The following is a 19265-nucleotide window of genomic DNA, read 5'->3' as shown; positions in this document are numbered from 1 at the left end:
TATGAAAGGCCAAAAAATAGCATTATAGCTTCATTTGGCCATTATTCATAATATCTAGAATCATGTAATATTTTTTCTTCTGTTTTATTAATTCTTGAAACTTATTTTCTCAATACTACAAGACACTTGTGGAAAAGATGAAGTTTATAATGATTGCGGATCTGCATGTCCCGAAACTTGTGCCAACTTGGGAAAAAATCAAGTCTGTACTTTACAATGCGTCGAAGGTTGTTTCTGTAAAGAAGGACTAGTTAGAAATGACAGCGGTAAATGTATTAACCCAAATGAATGTCCAAAAAGTAAGAATTTTTAATTTGAAATTTATAAATTGCTTTAGTGTATCATTTCATTTTTATTGTAGTGTTAGAGTTAACTATCTTTATAAATATAAGTTCCATGTAAACTCAGAAAAAGACTAATTTTGTTTTTGCTAGTGGTGTGGCGTAACCACCACTACGAAAATTAAACATCAATTCACTGGTATATAAGACATGCTAACATGATTCAATCACGAGGTACCTTTTGATAGATAACGGTCGGCCTGGTCGTGAACTCCGCCCCCAATTGGAGACCACCGAACGTGATTTGTACACGCAGTAACGCCTACTTCGCAAAAATCTTGACAGTAACGCAGTTTCGTCAATTAATTCAAGAAGCAAGAAATAAATTGAGAGTCAAGTCTGCTATCCAGCTTTGTGTTAAAATACAAATATTTGAACTAATCAAAGACGCAGTTTTCTCGGGAAGTACAGATTCAAATTTCGAAATATTATTTTGTTTAAATCCGATATTTTTCTAGAGCATTTCGGTTCCTTGTTTTAAAAATAGTTTTTATTTTGAAATTGAATTATAAATATTTAAAAAAAAAATTTTTGCAAAATTTATTTATACGCAGTGTGCCAGAAAAACGAACCCACATCGAATAACTTTAACTGAAGATCGGATCTTGACGTTCTAGGACTCAATCTTACTGGTTTAACGGGTGACCACAACTATGCTAGACGATATTTTAAGTTACGAAATCAATCACAAAACGCAATTTTTCTGAATAAGTATAACTTTTTTATACAGATTCGGCTTTCTGACCCTCAAACTATGGAGGGTAACTGGTATCTGGGAAATATGGTTTCCCTTATTTCGTTCATTACATACTTTTAAGGCTTGGACCCCTTAATGTTAATTTTAATTTTTGCGTATTTCATTATATCTCGAGAGCATTTTAAGCGAATCAAAAGTTTTTGAACACAATTCTAAAATTCGTTTATCCATGCATAATTCCATGCAAAAAATAAATTTTTGTGAGTATTTATTGCTTACATTATTTTTTTAAATAATAAGAAAAACAATTTTGTATAGTAAGGTATAAAGATTTTCCAATCATATTAAAGTATACAATTTTACTAGGCAAAATGCAAAGTTTGAATGAAATCGGTTGAATAGTTTCTGAGATATCGAATTTTAACTGCACTAATCTTTTAAAATTTGATTTCGAACTATTCGGCCAATTTCGCTCTTATAATTTAAAACGTTTTCGACTATTACTAAAAAATAGTATAAAATAATACAGGTAAGTATTCACAATTTTTATTTTTTTGCATGGAATTATCTTTGAAGAAAAAACTCATTTCCCTGATTGCGACTATCCCCTGTGTTTTGGGGATCGGAAATCCAAATCCGTCGAAAAAAATTTATGTTTATTCAGGGAACGTACATTTCTGTGTGAGATTTAGTAACTTGAAACATCGTCTGCACTAATTAATCAGCATATTTGAGATTTGAAAATTGTGATTGTGGTGCAGAAAGTAAAGATCCGATCATTAGATCAGAAGTTATTCAGGGTGACCCATTTTTTTGTTTTTTTCTTTCCATTTTACATAAAGGAATAAAAATAATTTATTTTTCTCTTCTGCAGAAAAAATGTCTGATAGAATGTGTTTTTTTTATTGCGAAAAAAAATTACTAATTACACATTGTCTAAGAATAGTTTACAGGATGGATACGAAGCTACGTATTTTAAGAATGGTAGAATAAGTGACATGGGTGCAAATAGATATAATATTGAATATTTATTTGCTAAAATGCACCACCAATTAAGTTAGCTGTGCCCAAAATTAAAAGGTGATAGAACGAGAGAACCATTTAGAGAAGGACAAATAGACGGAGAGTAAATAAAAAATTTCTTCTAACAATCGCTGACTCAACTAGAAAGTATTGAGGGAGTTTTCTTACGATTTAGATGAGCTAAGAATATCACGTTTATTATTATTTCATAACTTTGTTCAATATTAACGAATACACAAATGATTTTTAATTTAGTTATAGTCTATACCCTGTTGCAAGTTAAGAAAAAAACCATTATGCCTATGGTAAAGGCCTGTTTGCATCTATGTGCACGCTAAAAGGACGCCAAGTTCCAAGCCCGAATGAATTTCAATATCGCCAACTCTTGCCAACAACAAAGCACGACCTTCTTTTTGCTTATAAAAATAGTATTTCTGCATAACGAGTTGAACTTTTAAAAGCTATTATATTGTTTTAAAAGCATAATTATATAATTAGATAGCTAAATAAAGCGGAACTATATGCAGTCGCGGATGATTACTTAAATCCTTTACCGCAATCGTCTTTTCTTAACTTGCAACGGAGTATAATGTCGTTTGCAGAAAAGATTTTATAAATTTTATTGTAATAGGGTATAATTAACGTTTATTACCTAATAGTGAACACATGATATTGTGTCAAACAATACTCATTAAACGGTGCTTTGTTCAAAAAGGAAAAAAAAGGTATAAGTATATTTAGCGTCCGCAGACTGCTAAAAGAAGCTAAGCATAACCTCACGGAAAAAAATATTTCAAAATATGCACAATAAGTCAACTACTTCTCGATATAAGAACTACCGAATACTTCTAATTTCGTAGATTAAGAGTTTTTTGTTCAGAATTATTGAAGTTTACACTAAAACATTTTGGATTAAATTACAGTAAAAAGTACCGGTATTTAGCGTGTAGTGTTTCGTACATAACATTTATTTACTTAATACATTTGTACCGTAAAATTTTGCGAAGCCAAAACTCAGATATAATGTAATTTTTAAAGCGATGTTTTACTACAAAATCACTAAATTTAATGGAATACTTTGCACAATGTACGGTATAAATTTGTACGGTGAAATTAATTTTACGGATGGGGATTCAAGGGTGCCAGTACATTTTACCGGAATTTTATCATGAATATTTCACAGTGTACTGCTTTGCTGGGTAGGGCAGTTGGTTTTATTGGAGTAGTCGATTTGAAGGAAGGAACTGTTACACCTAGGTAAGTTTGCTGGTCATGCTGTGTTCTTTTCATACTCCAAAGGAAAGACAAATTGATGACGGCATTTTTATTTTTCATTTTGGCAAAATAAATGTAAAGAAAATACATGAACTGGCAGAAGGGTATATCTCCTGTAAAAGAGTATATCTCATACGTGGCTCCAAGTCCGCCCTGTGAGCTCCAGGGTGGAGATATCAATTTATAATAAGCATCATAAAATTGTTAAAAATGTAGTAAAAGTAAAGATAAGATTTATATTTAAAATATAGTTTTAAATTAGTAAAAATAAAGATGAATATGAGATCCACGATCTGTGATCACACAGGTGGCGAGAGAAATGCAGAAAAAAGAAGCCGCTTTCGGATAGAGCACAACCAGGAATACTGGTCTATCTTCAAAAGATAGATGCCCCGCTGTGGACTGATCGTTAAGACACGGTTCCCAGTAGATCACCNGTTCGACGTAAATTAACTACAACAACAAAAAAAGATAGATTCCCCTCTTTAGTAGTTGCGAGAATCTCTACAGTCAACGCGCTAGACGCTGAGCCCTAGAGATCTCGCAAAAGCCAAACACAACAAAGAGGGCGCTTCAGTTGGAGACAGCCCAGTAGGCAATTGGCATAACAAACATTGTGATGGTCACATCACATGTATTGTCTAGGAATAACTTGCACGCAGTATGTCACAGATTTTTGTAATAATAACTTCTTTGAATAAATACAGTTAATCTTTATTTTAGATCTATTAATTAGTTTTATTAATTGCAGTAGAATATTCCTCTCGGCATTGTGCAAGATTCTTAAGTGTTTTTTAGTGCTGATTTATTGATTATTATTTTTCTTGTCCTTTCCTTAAAAAAAGAACGGGAATCCAGTTAGTAAAAATATAAAAAGGAAATGAAGTCTTCTTTTTTTTAAATTTATAAAAAGCTTAATTTTTTGATTTTTTAAGAAATTTTTTGACAAAAAAGTACACAAATTATAAAAAATTTGAGTAATTGATAATTTAGAAAAAAAAACTTTAATAATAATGATGAAAAAGTATAATGTTTAGATGCAAAGAAAAAATGTAGGAAGTTTAAATCTGAATTATATAATATAACTGCCGATGTTTATCGAAATCTATCTGATGTCCTTATCAAAACAGAAAATTACGTAATACTTTACGAATACTTTACTATAATACTTTACGAATATCTTTAAATTTCCGTCGAATAACAAAACTCATTGTGTTAGTGTGTGCATTTACATAAAATAGTATTGACATTATACTTTTTTTTATCCTACCCATGTGTCGTATCAATAAGAATGTTACAATAGTTGAATTTCGCTGAAGATAAAAAAAAAAAAGGAAATCCTATATTTAGGTGCATTCGTTTCTAACTAAATTCAGTATTCTTTTTAATTTTTTGTTGTTAGTAAGTGGTGTCTTTCCTGCTATACATAAAATTCTAATGGTGGTGTCACAGTTTTCCATTGTTGTCCTTTTAATTCTTTTAGCCAGAAAATTATGTGAAATGATCCAGTTTTTCCTCATTCAACTCCATATTGTTTTGGTCATCAGCATGAAATTAATAAAAGTTATAAGGCTATCGTTCTTCTATAAATATTTTTCCATCCCTAGTTTAAAGTTATTTCCCTGTACCGCTATTATCACGCTTTTAATTCAAGAGTTCAAAACTAAGAGAATTGTTGTTTTTTCTAAATGTGTCTAATTGTTTCTTAGAGAATTGTTGTTTTTCTGCCAAGAAAGAGTAATTAGTACGAAGAAATCATCAGGGTTAATGAGGGGCAGTGAACAGGGGGATTAGCCCCCTGATGAGTGAAATTACAAATCCAATGAAATCACATACGACTGAATCGTTGCCAACTTAGGTAACGAAATACCTGCAATTTTGGTACCACGTGAAATGACGTAATACATGTAATTTTGGTTCATAGAATTAACATTGATTGATTTCATTCATGCCACTTATGTTATTCTTACAACTGATGTAATGTTTTCTTTCATGCATTTAATTTTCCTCAAATGTTCCTACCATTCGTACAGAAGAATGCAATGTGAATTGCTCAAAAAAACACTGTCCACAAATAAGATGCAGGACAGGTTACAAGCTTGTAAAACCGAAATGCGGCTGCTGTGAAGAGTGTCAAAAAATTAAAGGTAATCATTCAATTCATTAAATTTTTTTAAAGAATGAAAAGAGATAACTTTTGCATGTTAAAAATATCATCAAAAATATCACCAAAAAATAATGAATACTCTTAAGGTAATAATGCGGCCCCACAAAAACTTATATCGACTTGAAATTTAAAAATACCAAAAAATTATCACTAGAAATAATCTTTGTCACTGTAAAATTTCTTTGAATACATAAATCTCTATGTAACGTCGGATAAAGGGGAAATTTGTATTTTTCAGTGCTGCAACAGTAATCAGTTGTAAGCGAAAATTATATATAGGGTATCAGTGAAAATTGTGTTACGTTTTCTGAAGATAAATTCAGACTAAAAAAATATATTAATATGACTATTAACTTTTTAACATATTAATATTCTTTTAACTTATTGAGTTTTATACATTTTTTATAAAAAGAAATAAGCTATCGGGAAAGAATTATAAAGCTCATTATTTTTCAGGGGAGTGACACTTTAACTACGAAAAATAAGTATCAGTACTGTTTCTATGTGCATATGAAATTAACAGAAGATGACAGTAGTCAAAAATGTATAATCGCTTCCTTCGAATATTTAAAAAGATTTATTTAAATATTCAACCTTAAAACTGAATTAAATTCAGTGTCGAGGATTTATTTTCTCAACTAGCTTCTTAATTTGTAACAAAATATGTACACAAAATAGTACAAACATAATTAATATTTTATTTGCACGTTAAAATGCAAAATCATAATTGAAAACATTTCCACTATCATTTAATTGTATTAGTATTTATGTTTAGGGTAATTCTTTTGTATGAAAGGCCAAAAAATAGCATTATAGCAGAGATGCCAACTTGCTCCGGACAGCAAATATATATTTTAAAGTGATAATTTATCAATTATGATTCTTGGTTTAATAAATTCAATTAAGTAGATTTTTATCCACCACTATTTCTAAATAATTCGTAGGCTTATATAATTCACCACTCAATAATAATTAAGTCAGGTTAAACTTTTTAAAAAGCATGCAAAAGTAGTCAAATGTTTGCAGAATTTACTTTGTAGTTATTTACCGTTTCTTTAATTATTTTGGCGTATCCGGAGCAGTTGGCATCTCTGTTATAGCTTCATTTTGCCATTATTCATAATATCTAGAATCATGTAATATTTTTTCTTCTCTTTTATTAATTCTTGAAACTTATTTTCTCAATACTACAAGATACTTGTGGAAAAGATGAAGTTTATAATGATTGCGGATCTGCATGTCCCGAAACTTGTGCCAACTTGGGAAAAAATCAAGTCTGTACTTTACAATGCGTCGAAGGTTGTTTCTGTAAAGAAGGATTAGTTAGAAATGACAGCGGTAAATGTGTTAACCCAAATCAATGTCCAAAAAGTAAGAATTTTTAATTTGTAATTTATAAATTGCTTTAGTGTATCATTTTATTTTTATTGTAGTGTTAGAGTTAACTATCTTTATAAATATAAGTTCCATGTAAACTCAGAAAAAGACTAATTTTGTCTTTGCTAGTGGTGTGGCGTAACTACCACTATGAAAATTAAACATCAATTCACTGGTATATAAGACATGCTAACTTGATTTAACCACGAGGTACCTTTTGATAGATGACCGTTAACCTGGTCGTGAACACCGCCCCCAATTGGTGACCTCCGAACGTGATTTGTACACGCAGTAACGCCTACTTCGCAAAAATCTTGACAGTAACGCAGTTTCGTCAATTAATTCAAGAAGCAAGGAATAAATTGAGAATCAAGTCAGCTATCCAGCTTTGTGTTAAAATACAAATATTTGAACTAATCAAAGACGCAGTTTTCTCGGGAAGTACAGATTCAAATTTCGAAACATTATTTTGTTTAAATCCGATATTTTTCTAGAGCATTTTGGTTCCTTGTTTTAAAAATAGTTTTTATTTTGAAATTGAATTATAAATATTTAAAAAAAAAATTTAGCAAAATTTATTTATACGCAGTGTGCCAGAAAAACGAACCCACATCGAATAACTTTCACTAAAGATCGGATCTTGACGTTCTAGGATTCAATCTTACTGGTTTAACGGGTGATCACAACTATGCTAGACGATATTTTGGTTCATAGAATTAACATTGATTGATTTCATTCATGCCACTTATGTTATTCTTACAACTGATGTAATGTTTTCTTTCATGCATTTAATTTTCCTCAAATGTTCCTACCATTCGTACAGAAGAATGCAATGTGAATTGCTCAAAAAAACACTGTCCACAAATAAGATGCAGGACAGGTTACAAGCTTGTAAAACCGAAATGCGGCTGCTGTGAAGAGTGTCAAAAAATTAAAGGTAATCATTCAATTCATTAAATTTTTTTAAAGAATGAAAAGAGATAACTTTTGCATGTTAAAAATATCATCAAAAATATCACCAAAAAATAATGAATACTCTTAAGGTAATAATGCGGCCCCACAAAAACTTATATCGACTTGAAATTTAAAAATACCAAAAAATTATCACTAGAAATAATCTTTGTCACTGTAAAATTTCTTTGAATACATAAATCTCTATGTAACGTCGGATAAAGGGGAAATTTGTATTTTTCAGTGCTGCAACAGTAATCAGTTGTAAGCGAAAATTATATATAGGGTATCAGTGAAAATTGTGTTACGTTTTCTGAAGATAAATTCAGACTAAAAAAATATATTAATATGACTATTAACTTTTTAACATATTAATATTCTTTTAACTTATTGAGTTTTATACATTTTTTATAAAAAGAAATAAGCTATCGGGAAAGAATTATAAAGCTCATTATTTTTCAGGGGAGTGACACTTTAACTACGAAAAATAAGTATCAGTACTGTTTCTAGGTGCATATGAAATTAACAGAAGATGACAGNGCTTTTAATTCAAGAGTTCAAAACTAAGAGAATTGTTGTTTTTTCTAAATGTGTCTAATTGTTTCTTAGAGAATTGTTGTTTTTCTGCCAAGAAAGAGTAATTAGTACGAAGAAATCATCAGGGTTAATGAGGGGCAGTGAACAGAAGGATTAGCCCCCTTATGAGTGAAACAAATTACAAATCCAATGAAATCACATACGACTGAATCGTTGCCAACTTAGGTAACGAAATACCTGCAATTTTGGTACCACGTGAAATGACGTAATACATGTAATTTTGGTTCATAGAATTAACATTGATTGATTTCATTCATGCCACTTATGTTATTCTTACAACTGATGTAATGTTTTCTTTCATGCATTTAATTTTCCTCAAATGTTCCTACCATTCGTACAGAAGAATGCAATGTGAATTGCTCAAAAAAACACTGTCCACAAATAAGATGCAGGACAGGTTACAAGCTTGTAAAACCGAAATGCGGCTGCTGTGAAGAGTGTCAAAAAATTAAAGGTAATCATTCAATTCATTAAATTTTTTTAAAGAATGAAAAGAGATAACTTTTGCATGTTAAAAATATCATCAAAAATATCACCAAAAAATAATGAATACTCTTAAGGTAATAATGCGGCCCCACAAAAACTTATATCGACTTGAAATTTAAAAATACCAAAAAATTATCGCTATAAATAATCTTTGTCACTGTAAAATTTCTTTGAATACATAAATCTCTATGTAACGTCGGATAAAGGGGAAATTTGTATTTTTCTGTGCTGCAACAGTTATCAGTTGTAAGCGAAAAATATATATAGGGTATCAGTAAAAATTGTGTAATGTTTTCTGAAGATAAATTCAGACAAAAAAAATATATTAATATGACTATTAACTTTTTAACATATTAATATTCCTTTAACTTATTAAGTTTTATAAATTTTTTATAAAAAGAAATAAGCTATCGGGAAAGAATTATAAAGCTCATTATTTTTCAGAGGAGTGACACTTTAACTACGAAAAATAAGTATCAGTACTGTTTCTAGGTGCATATGAAATTGACAGAAGATGACAGTAGTCAAAAATGTATAATCGTCTCCTTCGAATATTTAAAAAGATTTATTTAAATATTCAACCACAAAACTGAATTAAATTCAATGACGAGGATTTATTTTTCTTAACTAGCTTCTTAATTTGTAACAAAATATGTACACAAAATAGTACATACATAATTAATATTTTATTTGCACGTTAAAATGCTAAATCATAAGTGAAAACATTTCCACTATCATTTAATTGTTTTAGTATTTATGTTTAGGATAATTCTTTTGTATGAAAGACCAAAAAATAGCATTATAGCTTCATTTTGCCATTATTCATAATATCTAGAATCATGCAATATTTTTTCTTCTGTTTTATTAATTCTTGAAACTTATTTTCTTAATACTACAAGATACTTGTGGAAAAGATGAAGTTTATAATGATTGCGGATCTGCATGTCCCAAAACTTGTGCCAACTTGGGAAAAGATCAAGTCTGCACTAAGCAGTGCGTCGAAGGTTGTTTCTGTAAAGAAGGATTAGTTAGAAATGACAGCGGTAAATGTGTTAACCCAAATCAATGTCCAAAAAGTAAGAATTTTTTTTTGTTTGAAATTTATAAATTGCTTTAGTGTATCATTTTATTTTTATTGTAGTGTAAGAGTTAACTATTTTTATAAATGTAAGTTCCATGTAAACTCAGAAAAAGACTAATTTTGTTTTTGCTAGTGGCAACATTATTGAAATTAACAATGTATTTGTTGCAAGTAGCAAATATCTAAAGTATATTATTAACAGTTGTGAAAAGCAATCTGGATATAAGTTTAAACTTAAAAAAAATAATAATAAATAAAATAAACAAAAAATGGAAATGACTTTCTTGTTTTTAATAGAGTAATTTTGTATATTTTTTTCTGAAAAATAATATTCCATTTAAAGAAACTACAAAAATAATAACTGTTGGTGTTGTAAGTAAATTTAACTTTTAAAAATGAATGCCAGCACTTCACTGCGGGGCCTATGAAACAAAAAAGAAAGATTACCTGTAGATCTGAAATTTCTATTCGTTGCCAAACTTTAATACAAAATCTTAAACCAAATTTGTCGCCATTCAAAATTAACTATTTGAAAACTATTGCAGAAAGAAAAAATAAAGATATTTCAAGCAAAACTATGGCTAACAGAAAGACTAACTTCCACTTCTGGTTTCCTTATCTCTACTTCCGGTTTCATTTTGCAGACGACAGTCGTCATTGAAACGACTGTACCTTTCTTTCTAGAGGTGGTAGAATAAAAAGGAAAACGATTTTAGAAAGCTAAATGTATGTTTTGCAATGTGAAATAATAATAAAAAATGGTAATTTTGGTCGAAATTCACTGTTTCAACGTAGGCAAGTACCTTTAAAGTCCCGCAGATGTATCTCACACTGAACGTGTGTGTTTTGAGGCAATGTTGACATGGATTTAAAGAAAATTGGAACATATTTATGAATTTCGAAATTTAAGAAAGATATGTTTAATTTTAAAGCAATAAATTAAATTTAATTGAATATCGGAGGTTTACTCTTCCAACAAGTTTCTCATTTTTCAGGCATTGATGCAAAAAAATTCAGAAAACTTATTTATATTTATTACGCCTTGTTAAAATGCGAGATTATAATTGAAAACATTTTCAATATTATTTAAATATGTGATTGTGGTTAGGGTAATATTTATATATAACAGAGCAAAAAATTGAAATTTATCTTATATTTAGCTTTATTTTTCCATTTTTTATATCATCTAAAATTATATTGATTTTCTTAATTTGTGTTCTCGGAATCATCAGACACTTGCGGGAAAAATGAAGTTTACAGTGAATGTGGCTCTACATGTCCCAAAACTTGCGCTAATTTAGGAAAAAATCAAGTCTGCTCTTTTCTATGCGTCAAGGGTTGTTTCTGTCGAGATGGAATGGTTAGAAATGACAAGGGTGAATGCATACAACCAAGTCAATGTCCAAAACGTAAGAGATATTTTTACAACTGCTTAAATTAATTTATTGTAACGATAATATTTTTATAGACGTGTAAGAGTGATCAAAAACAAAGGCTAACATAAGCAAGAAAAAAATATACTACCGTGTGATAGATTAAAAAAGCCTTGATGGAACTGTACTGGATTTGACTGATTCTGACATAGTTTTTTAGAGAACTGCATGAATCCGTCACTCAATAATATAGGATAAATTGTTCGTAGAGAAATTATGATTATCCCTTCTGAGACTGGAATTCAAAGGAATTAGAATTAATATCACGGCTTGTTTGTTCATTTAATCCTTTTTTGGCAGTTTCAGCAATTCTTCAGTTGTAGTATCAGGCATTGCTGAAATCTAGCTAGCCAGTTTTGATGTGAGTTGCTTTGGCAACGACAGAGGAAGGTAATGGTGGGCAATGATGCAACGATAAATAAAATTTAATCATATAGAAAATTGAATAAAAATGGAAGGAATTTTCAGGTATTTGTTTTGCGTTCAAAATGTTGAGAAGCCTACATATATTTAAATAAATATTACATTTAACATTAACTGAATTTTAAATTTTACACTTGATACAAAAGTCTTAGCGCGTCGTTGAAAACTCTGCATTTGCGTAGCTTAAATCTAAACTAAACTACAACGTTGATGAATTTTATTTGCTTAGTTTAAAATAAATTTAAACTAACGAGAAGGTCATCCAAATAATTTTAAATTCTTTATAGCACTAGATACGGGAAGGCTTGTCCTCTTTGCTTCGGATATGTATAATATAATTATTCTTTAAAATTAACACTTTTGAAAGAAATCTTTGCCATTATTTTCGCGTTACTCGTATTAGTACATGATTGTGCATTTTAAGTTTGGCTCTAGTAGAGAACGGAGGCCCCGTGGTTTGGAAATAATTTTCCTTCAGTTTTGCTGAAATCCAATTTTAGGTTACCGTGATATATATATACTTTGCATTCTTAGCTTTGAATGAATTACCGCAAATTTTGTTTACCTTTATATGTCGGTTCTTGGTTTATTTACGCATACATATATTCATTTGCTTTCAAATCGCCAAAAATAAGAGGCGCTTCCTGTTGTAAGCTATTGCAGTAAATTTCAAATAAAGTTGAATATGGTTCATATATTATTAAATATGGAATAAAGATTGAAATTTGAAGAACATGGACAATATGTTTGTGCACCTCACTATGGATAAAATATAATTCACTATACATTTTATTAACTTTAAGCTAATGCAGAATATGAATGAAAATTAACGTTCCTGTAATCTTGAATCTTGTGGTCAAAGATTTCATTAATGATTCCTTTAAAATGAGAAAAATGATTTTGTGAGAGGAAAAAGTTTTAATTAAGAATATCTTTATAGTTTAGCGTTATCTATACGAAAAATTACTTCTTACATTTGTAAAAATTTATCCACAGAGCAATGAATAATCTAATTATTTAGTTTAACTTGTAGAGCTACTAATTAGAAGATAAACGAAGAGCATCAAAATTAGAAAGGGTGAAATTTTGGAAATCGAAATTACTGCTAAAATATTTACTATATATTTAACAGCACACATCATAGCTTACTGTTTGTAAAGCTATGCACAACTTAATAACATAAGTTAATTTTCTGATTATATGTAATGTTCACTGGATTATACTGGTTTATACATGAAGAAAAAAGTATGGCAAAAGATACCAGAGTATGGAAGATTTTACTATATTCCTGGCTCTATAGGGAACATCGAAACTCCCGGTAATTTTTACAGGAGCTCTTTGGGAATTACTTTGGTAAAATTAACAATTAAATATAGTTTTATAAGGAGTGATAAAATTTGGCAAATGTGATAAATAGCAATTTATTATTAGAACATGGTATAAAAAACATTTCTTCGGCTAATTTCATTTTTCAATTTTGAATTTTTTACTAGATGTGTGGTAATAAGAAATATTTTGAAAAACAGAATTTCCTTTAAACCGTTATCACATGAACGGAAAAATTAGCAAATGAATGGTTTATGTACCATATATTTTGGTTGACTAGAAATAAACAGTTATACAATTTTCCCGACATTTATTCCCTTGCATATTAATTTAAAATATTTTCTCATAAAATATTTAAAATTAATTAGCGACCTTTCTTTTGAAATGCTTCTACTTATATAAAACGACCCATAAAACTAAAATATAAGAAACAGATAACGATTTCATTAGAAACAGATAATGATAGATTAGAATAATAATAAGCTTCATCCAATAAAAAGAACTAAAACGCAAAAAAAGAAATGTAAATTTATGTATTATGAATATTTTTTTTTCTTTTCAGGCTCATGTAAAAATACTAAAGAAGATTCTAGCTCTGATTCGGAGTCAGACGAAGAATACTAACATGTGAATTATTATTGATACACAAGCTATTTGTTTTTTTTTACAGAAGAAGCATACAGAATAAAATTTTTAAATGAAACGTTAGTTTGAATTTCTTTGACTTTTTTGTAAAAATTAATTATTAGTATAGTTTATTCAAATGATTTAATGGTGTGAATTGTTTCGACTAAAATAAAGTTTCGAGATTTATATTTAAGAGAGATTTACAAAGTCTGAATAAAAAATTTTTTTGAATGCTTTATCTAATATTTTTGTTCATGGTCTGTTTTCTTTCAGATTCAAAATTTTATAATTATACTCAATTCTCGATGTTTTCTTTTTAATATTAAAGACACTAACATTTCCTGAATAAAATAATCTCAAAATCCAACTCGTTCTAATTTCCAATCGAAAATCATGTAATGTTTTTGATTATATTGATATTAAACAAGTTATTGCATGTCCAAGATATGTTAATAGTATCAAGTATTAAGTATATCAAGTATATTTTCCAGCTTCATTTCATTTTTTTTTTTTTTTTTTTTTTTTTTTTTGAGATTATATTCATTTCAAGTGCAAAGCATAATATCTTTCCTGTATACACTTGAAAGAAAAATATAGCAATTATCGAATTAATTTCTTTTACGTTTCATTTTTAATAAATCTAAATATTTTTGCGATTTTTAGTGCTAAGTTGATAAAAAGAAAAACTGAAAATATATAAACTGAATTGAGCACACAAAATGTTAACTTACTGATTTTATTTTTAAAATTGCAGGATAAAATTTTGCTGGACATGGAAATTTCAATATTTAGGTCTTATTCAATATGAATTTTCAATATTTAGGTCTTAATCACTAATTTTTGACGTAATATTTGCACTATAACTGTGCTGTATAAAAATTAGTTTCTAAAACAAATCTTGGATATGTAAGAACTTGTTTGAGCATATATAAATAATTATTTAAATTTCTTAACAAAAGTTTAAATTGCTTCAGCTTCAAGAGTAATTTATACTCAAAAAGATAATGCCGTCAAATCGCTTTGATTCTGAATAACCCATCGAACTACTGTTAGCTATAAGCTATCTAGAGAACCAAGTTCGGTGAGGTCAATTTTTAAACTCGTGCAAAGTAGAATTGGAAATATAAGGAGGCAAGAAAGCTTACAATCCAAGAAATTTAGCATTTTTTGTGAAAAAACAAGCAGAGATAACTAAAAAGCAAATAAAAAATTGCATCCATCATTAAAATCCTTACAGGGAGCAGAGAGACATTTAAAACCTACCTCTCACGGTGAAAAAATCTGAATCAAATTACAGAATAAAGAATTTATATTCAAATAGAGTCATTCAGTGATTTTACGGTAGTTGTTACTGTAAAGTTTATTGCTGCTCAGATTTTTCGCTTCGTAACTTGTTCCAGAAAAAATAGATTTTACCATTTAAGTAAAAAAAAAGGTAAAAAGCACAAACAACAGGCGTATCGGCACTTTTTTCTGTAATTTGATAAAATTTTTCTTATAGACCCATGAGAGGTATTAGGAAGATTTTCAACAAAACCTTGATGTTTGATTGACATAGTACAAAACTGACGCTTCTGAAATACAAAATTTGGAGGAGAGGATAAAATTGATGCAATGTGAACATGATTTGAGGCATGAATTTGACACTACTTTTCAGTACTGGCAATTGGGCTTTCATCTTAAAATTTTAAGTAAGGCATCTTAAGATAAGGCATCATAAGATTTAAGTTAATATCACATTAAGGTAATTTACAAAAATCATTAAAAATAATACTAATACGTGTTGATGATAAGCTAGCACAATACAAAATTAATGACATCGAAGATGTTTCTGTGCAAATGTTTCTAGGTGATTTCAAAATATAGATTTTATCTTCTTACAGAAGTCTATAAAAAAAGTCTTGTAATTGTGTTTCATATGTATGAAATTTGTCACGCGAAGCAAAATATCTTTCTAAGGTCAAAACAAAAGATTTTTCAGGTATTATATTTAATCTGTAGAATTGAGGAGTAAATATTTTCTTTTCTATTGCCTGATAACTTTTAACAGATCATAGATATTTTTATATCGCAGATTTTGAATTTGCAATCTCAGTCACTCTCGAATCATCATTCTCTTTCCAATTTTAAATAACCTTTTTTAGTCTATCTTTTGTCGAAATGCACAAGTTTAAATAAGTTATATGCAACAGGCGATTGCATAAATATAGCGCCAACGTCGCTAGGATCGCTTAATTATTATGATCTGTTTCCCCGTACGCTTGTGAGCAGGACACAGCAGAGAAGCACGCCTTGCCACGTACAGTGAATTTCCAGGCATGGTTTATTATGAAATTTCAATCAAAATATCTCCTCTATAAATTTGTCACAACATTCACATCATCCCCTGTTATTTATAACGTTTTCAAACTTGTATATTTCGACAAAAATAGACTAAAAATGTCATTTAATAAGAAACTGTAACTTAAGGAGTAAAACTAATTTCATTTTGGAAATCCGCATGGCTGATTTGAGCGAAATCAAGTATTTGTAAAAGTGCAACAAAAAAAGTTTTCCCCCAGGCTAAGCTTTCCATTAAAGTCCCTTACAAAGTAAACGTAAAAATAATAAACGTAAAGATATAAACTAAAAATGGTAGAAGTATGATTAAAAAGTAAAATTATATGTAGCAAATTGTATGGTTAGACTAAACTCTTAGTTCAAATTAAATACATATTTTCCATTTTACTCTAAGAAAAATGCATAGTCAAAGCTACCATGATTTTGGTAAAATTCACCACGATTTTTACCAAAGGGCAATGGTAATAATTTTGGAGAAATTAGCAATAAATTTTTTTTTCTGATACGTGATAAAATTTGGTAAATCTAAAATTGTAAATTTATCATGATACCGTAGAGCATACGATAAAAGTATCCATTCGGAAAAATTTGCATTTTATTTATTTTTTCTTTTTTTTTACAAGACGTGTGGTAGTAAGAACTATTATTTAAGTATGGCTTTGAAAGTATAATCTTTAAATCCAAAATTTCCAGTAAACTATTACCATATGAATGGAAAAATTACCAAAATAATGGTTCAAATATGAAATATTTTGGTTTTATTAGCCAGGAAAATGTTTTTTAACCAGAATTTCCCTTACCATACATTACTTTGAATTTGCCAGAAATTTTTCCAAAAAAATTTTCACTTCTAAGAAATATATAACTGGAAGATCTATGTACTTGGCTTAAAACAATGATTTAATTGGAAACATTTATTAATTATGCTGAAAATCATTGATTCTTTCTTGGTTCTAAATATAAATGCTGCTACAAGCAATTATTTTCCCATATCTTCATTATCAATATTTTGAAATAAAAGTTTGACCATACAAATAAAAATAACAACAACAAGAAAATAGTCATGGGAACGTCACGTTTACCTTAAAATTAATCACTTGGAAATTTTTCCTACGACAAATAATGCCTTTGCTTTATTAATTTGAAAAAAAAGTGAAAATGCATAAAATGTTTACACATACTGTTGATACTCATAAAAGTGCATTTTATTCGCATAATGACATTTACAGTTAATGGAATGTCAAAATATCGGATGTCATTCTGTTGAATTTTTAATACTTCTCGTGATCCTGAAATTGTTAGACATTTCGAAACTCTTCTTGCTTGCATAACATTTCCATTTCATTTTGATTTATTACTTTTAGAGCTTGACAGAAACCAGCCTGATTAAACATCGAATAATGACGGAATAAAAGTAGGCTGAAATCGTTAAAAGCATAATCTGCTGAAAGACTTTTTGAGAAAATTGATAGCTGTGTTATTCTTAACGTGAGTACAAAATGATGTATTTCTAATTACATTAGTAATGAAAATTATATCGTTTTTGCATTAATTAATATTATTTAATTTTTATATCTATTTTGTAAGAACTGCTCATGTTTACACAATCGGGCCACATAAAAAACGGTCTTAAGGTATCTAATGTACTACCATTAGTATGTAGATAGTAAATATCTTGTAATCATTGTACAGTGCGCTAAAAATATGGACCACCCTGAATAACTTTCGATATAATGAAAGGATCTTCACGTTCTAGGACTCAATCTTAATGGTTCGAAGGGGTGGCTTCAAATATGCTAATTAATTTGTGCTCAAAATCAGACACAGAAAATGTTTTCTTTGAATAAACACACCTTTTGCCTTCAATTGATTCACATTTCTGATCCCCAAATTATACAAAGTAGCCTCAATCTGGTAATTATGGTCACAGGAGAACACTCCAATGCTTATAACCATTAATGTTAATTTTACTTTTTGCATATTTGCATTATATATCTCGAGAATTTTCTAAGTAAATTTTAAAAAAAATGCTCACAATTATTAAATTTGTTTATCCAAAGATAATTCAAATTAATACATTTATTGTTTTATTGTAAATATTTATTGTTTTATTATTTAATTTCATTTAATTATTAATAATATGGTCTAAGAAATTTGAATTGTAAGGTATAATATTTTTACACCATTTTAGAAATATAATTTTACAAGGTGAAGTACAAATTTGAGCAAAATCGGCTAATTAGTTCCTGAGAAAATGAATTTAAAAAAAGTCAGATTTCTAAAACTCAATTTTTCAGAAGCTATTTAACCGATTTTGCTCAAATTTTGTATTTTACCATTTAAAATTATATTCTTTAAAATTATGTAAAAAAATTATAATTATTACAATTCAAAATTCAATCATTCTTAAATAAAAAAGTAAGAAATATTAAATATTTACTAAAAGCTAATTTTTCTTGGAATTATGCTTGGATAAACGAATTCTATAATTGTGTGTAACAAATTTTCAATTCCTTTAAAAGTTCTCCACATATAGTGAAATACTCAAAAAGTAAAATTAACATTAAATGCTCTCCTGATCAAACTATTGGGGCGATAGTTCCCAGATTGCTACCACCACCCTATATTTCAGGAATCAGATGTCCGTATCCTTCGGAAAAAAGTATTTTTATTCAAAGAAAGTACGTTTTTTTGTCTGAATTCGCAACTAATGGCAATCTTCTGCTCTTATAAATTAGCATAGTTGAGGTTATCCCCTCAATTCGATTGAGTCCTAGGACGTGAGGATACGATCATTAGATAAAAAGTTATTCAGAGTGGTCTTTCTTTTTGCGTAACTTTTTTTCCATGTATCTAAAAAATAATTGTTGAGTGGGAAAAAAAGTAACAGACAGTGCCATGAATATCTTTTGATCCAATGATTGGATCTTCACATTTCAGGACTCAGTCTTAATGGCCCAACAGGGCAACCTCAAGTTTACTAATTGATTAGTGCAGCTGATGTTTTAAGGGGAGTTGGCAGGACATACACCAATAATGCTAAAACTGACCTTTTACGATGTACCTTTTCTCAGCATCTAAAAAAGATATTGGTTCTGGGTTTCTTTTCACAGAATTTTTT

At 29.0% G+C, this 19265-nt stretch overlaps 1 protein-coding gene and 1 long non-coding RNA gene across 2 annotated transcripts in view; both read left to right on the top strand.

Annotated features, from left to right (window-relative positions):
* LOC107452389 (zonadhesin-like) overlaps positions 1 to 13880 on the top strand; it is a 547551-nt gene extending 533671 nt beyond the window's left edge. The window contains exons 26-31 of the mRNA XM_071180366.1: positions 123 to 299; positions 5370 to 5483; positions 6698 to 6874; positions 9814 to 9990; positions 11228 to 11404; positions 13740 to 13880. Of these exons, the coding sequence (XP_071036467.1) occupies positions 123 to 299; positions 5370 to 5483; positions 6698 to 6874; positions 9814 to 9990; positions 11228 to 11404; positions 13740 to 13801 (884 nt within the window). The 3' untranslated portion in view covers positions 13802 to 13880. The remainder of the gene's footprint in view (positions 1 to 122; positions 300 to 5369; positions 5484 to 6697; positions 6875 to 9813; positions 9991 to 11227; positions 11405 to 13739) is intronic.
* Positions 13881 to 15477: 1597 nt separating this feature from the next.
* Positions 15478 to 19265, top strand: part of LOC107452105 (uncharacterized) — an 8546-nt gene continuing 4758 nt past the window's right edge. Inside the window, exons 1-2 of the long non-coding RNA XR_001585157.3 lie at positions 15478 to 15495; positions 17509 to 17632. This is a non-coding gene — a long non-coding RNA (uncharacterized lncRNA). The remainder of the gene's footprint in view (positions 15496 to 17508; positions 17633 to 19265) is intronic.

The sequence above is a fragment of the Parasteatoda tepidariorum genome, chromosome 4 (assembly GCF_043381705.1).
Source record: "Parasteatoda tepidariorum isolate YZ-2023 chromosome 4, CAS_Ptep_4.0, whole genome shotgun sequence".
NCBI classification, from domain to species: Eukaryota; Metazoa; Arthropoda; class Arachnida; order Araneae; family Theridiidae; genus Parasteatoda; species Parasteatoda tepidariorum.
Note: the sequence above shows the minus strand (reverse complement) of the source record. Positions and strands in the feature narration are given on the sequence as shown.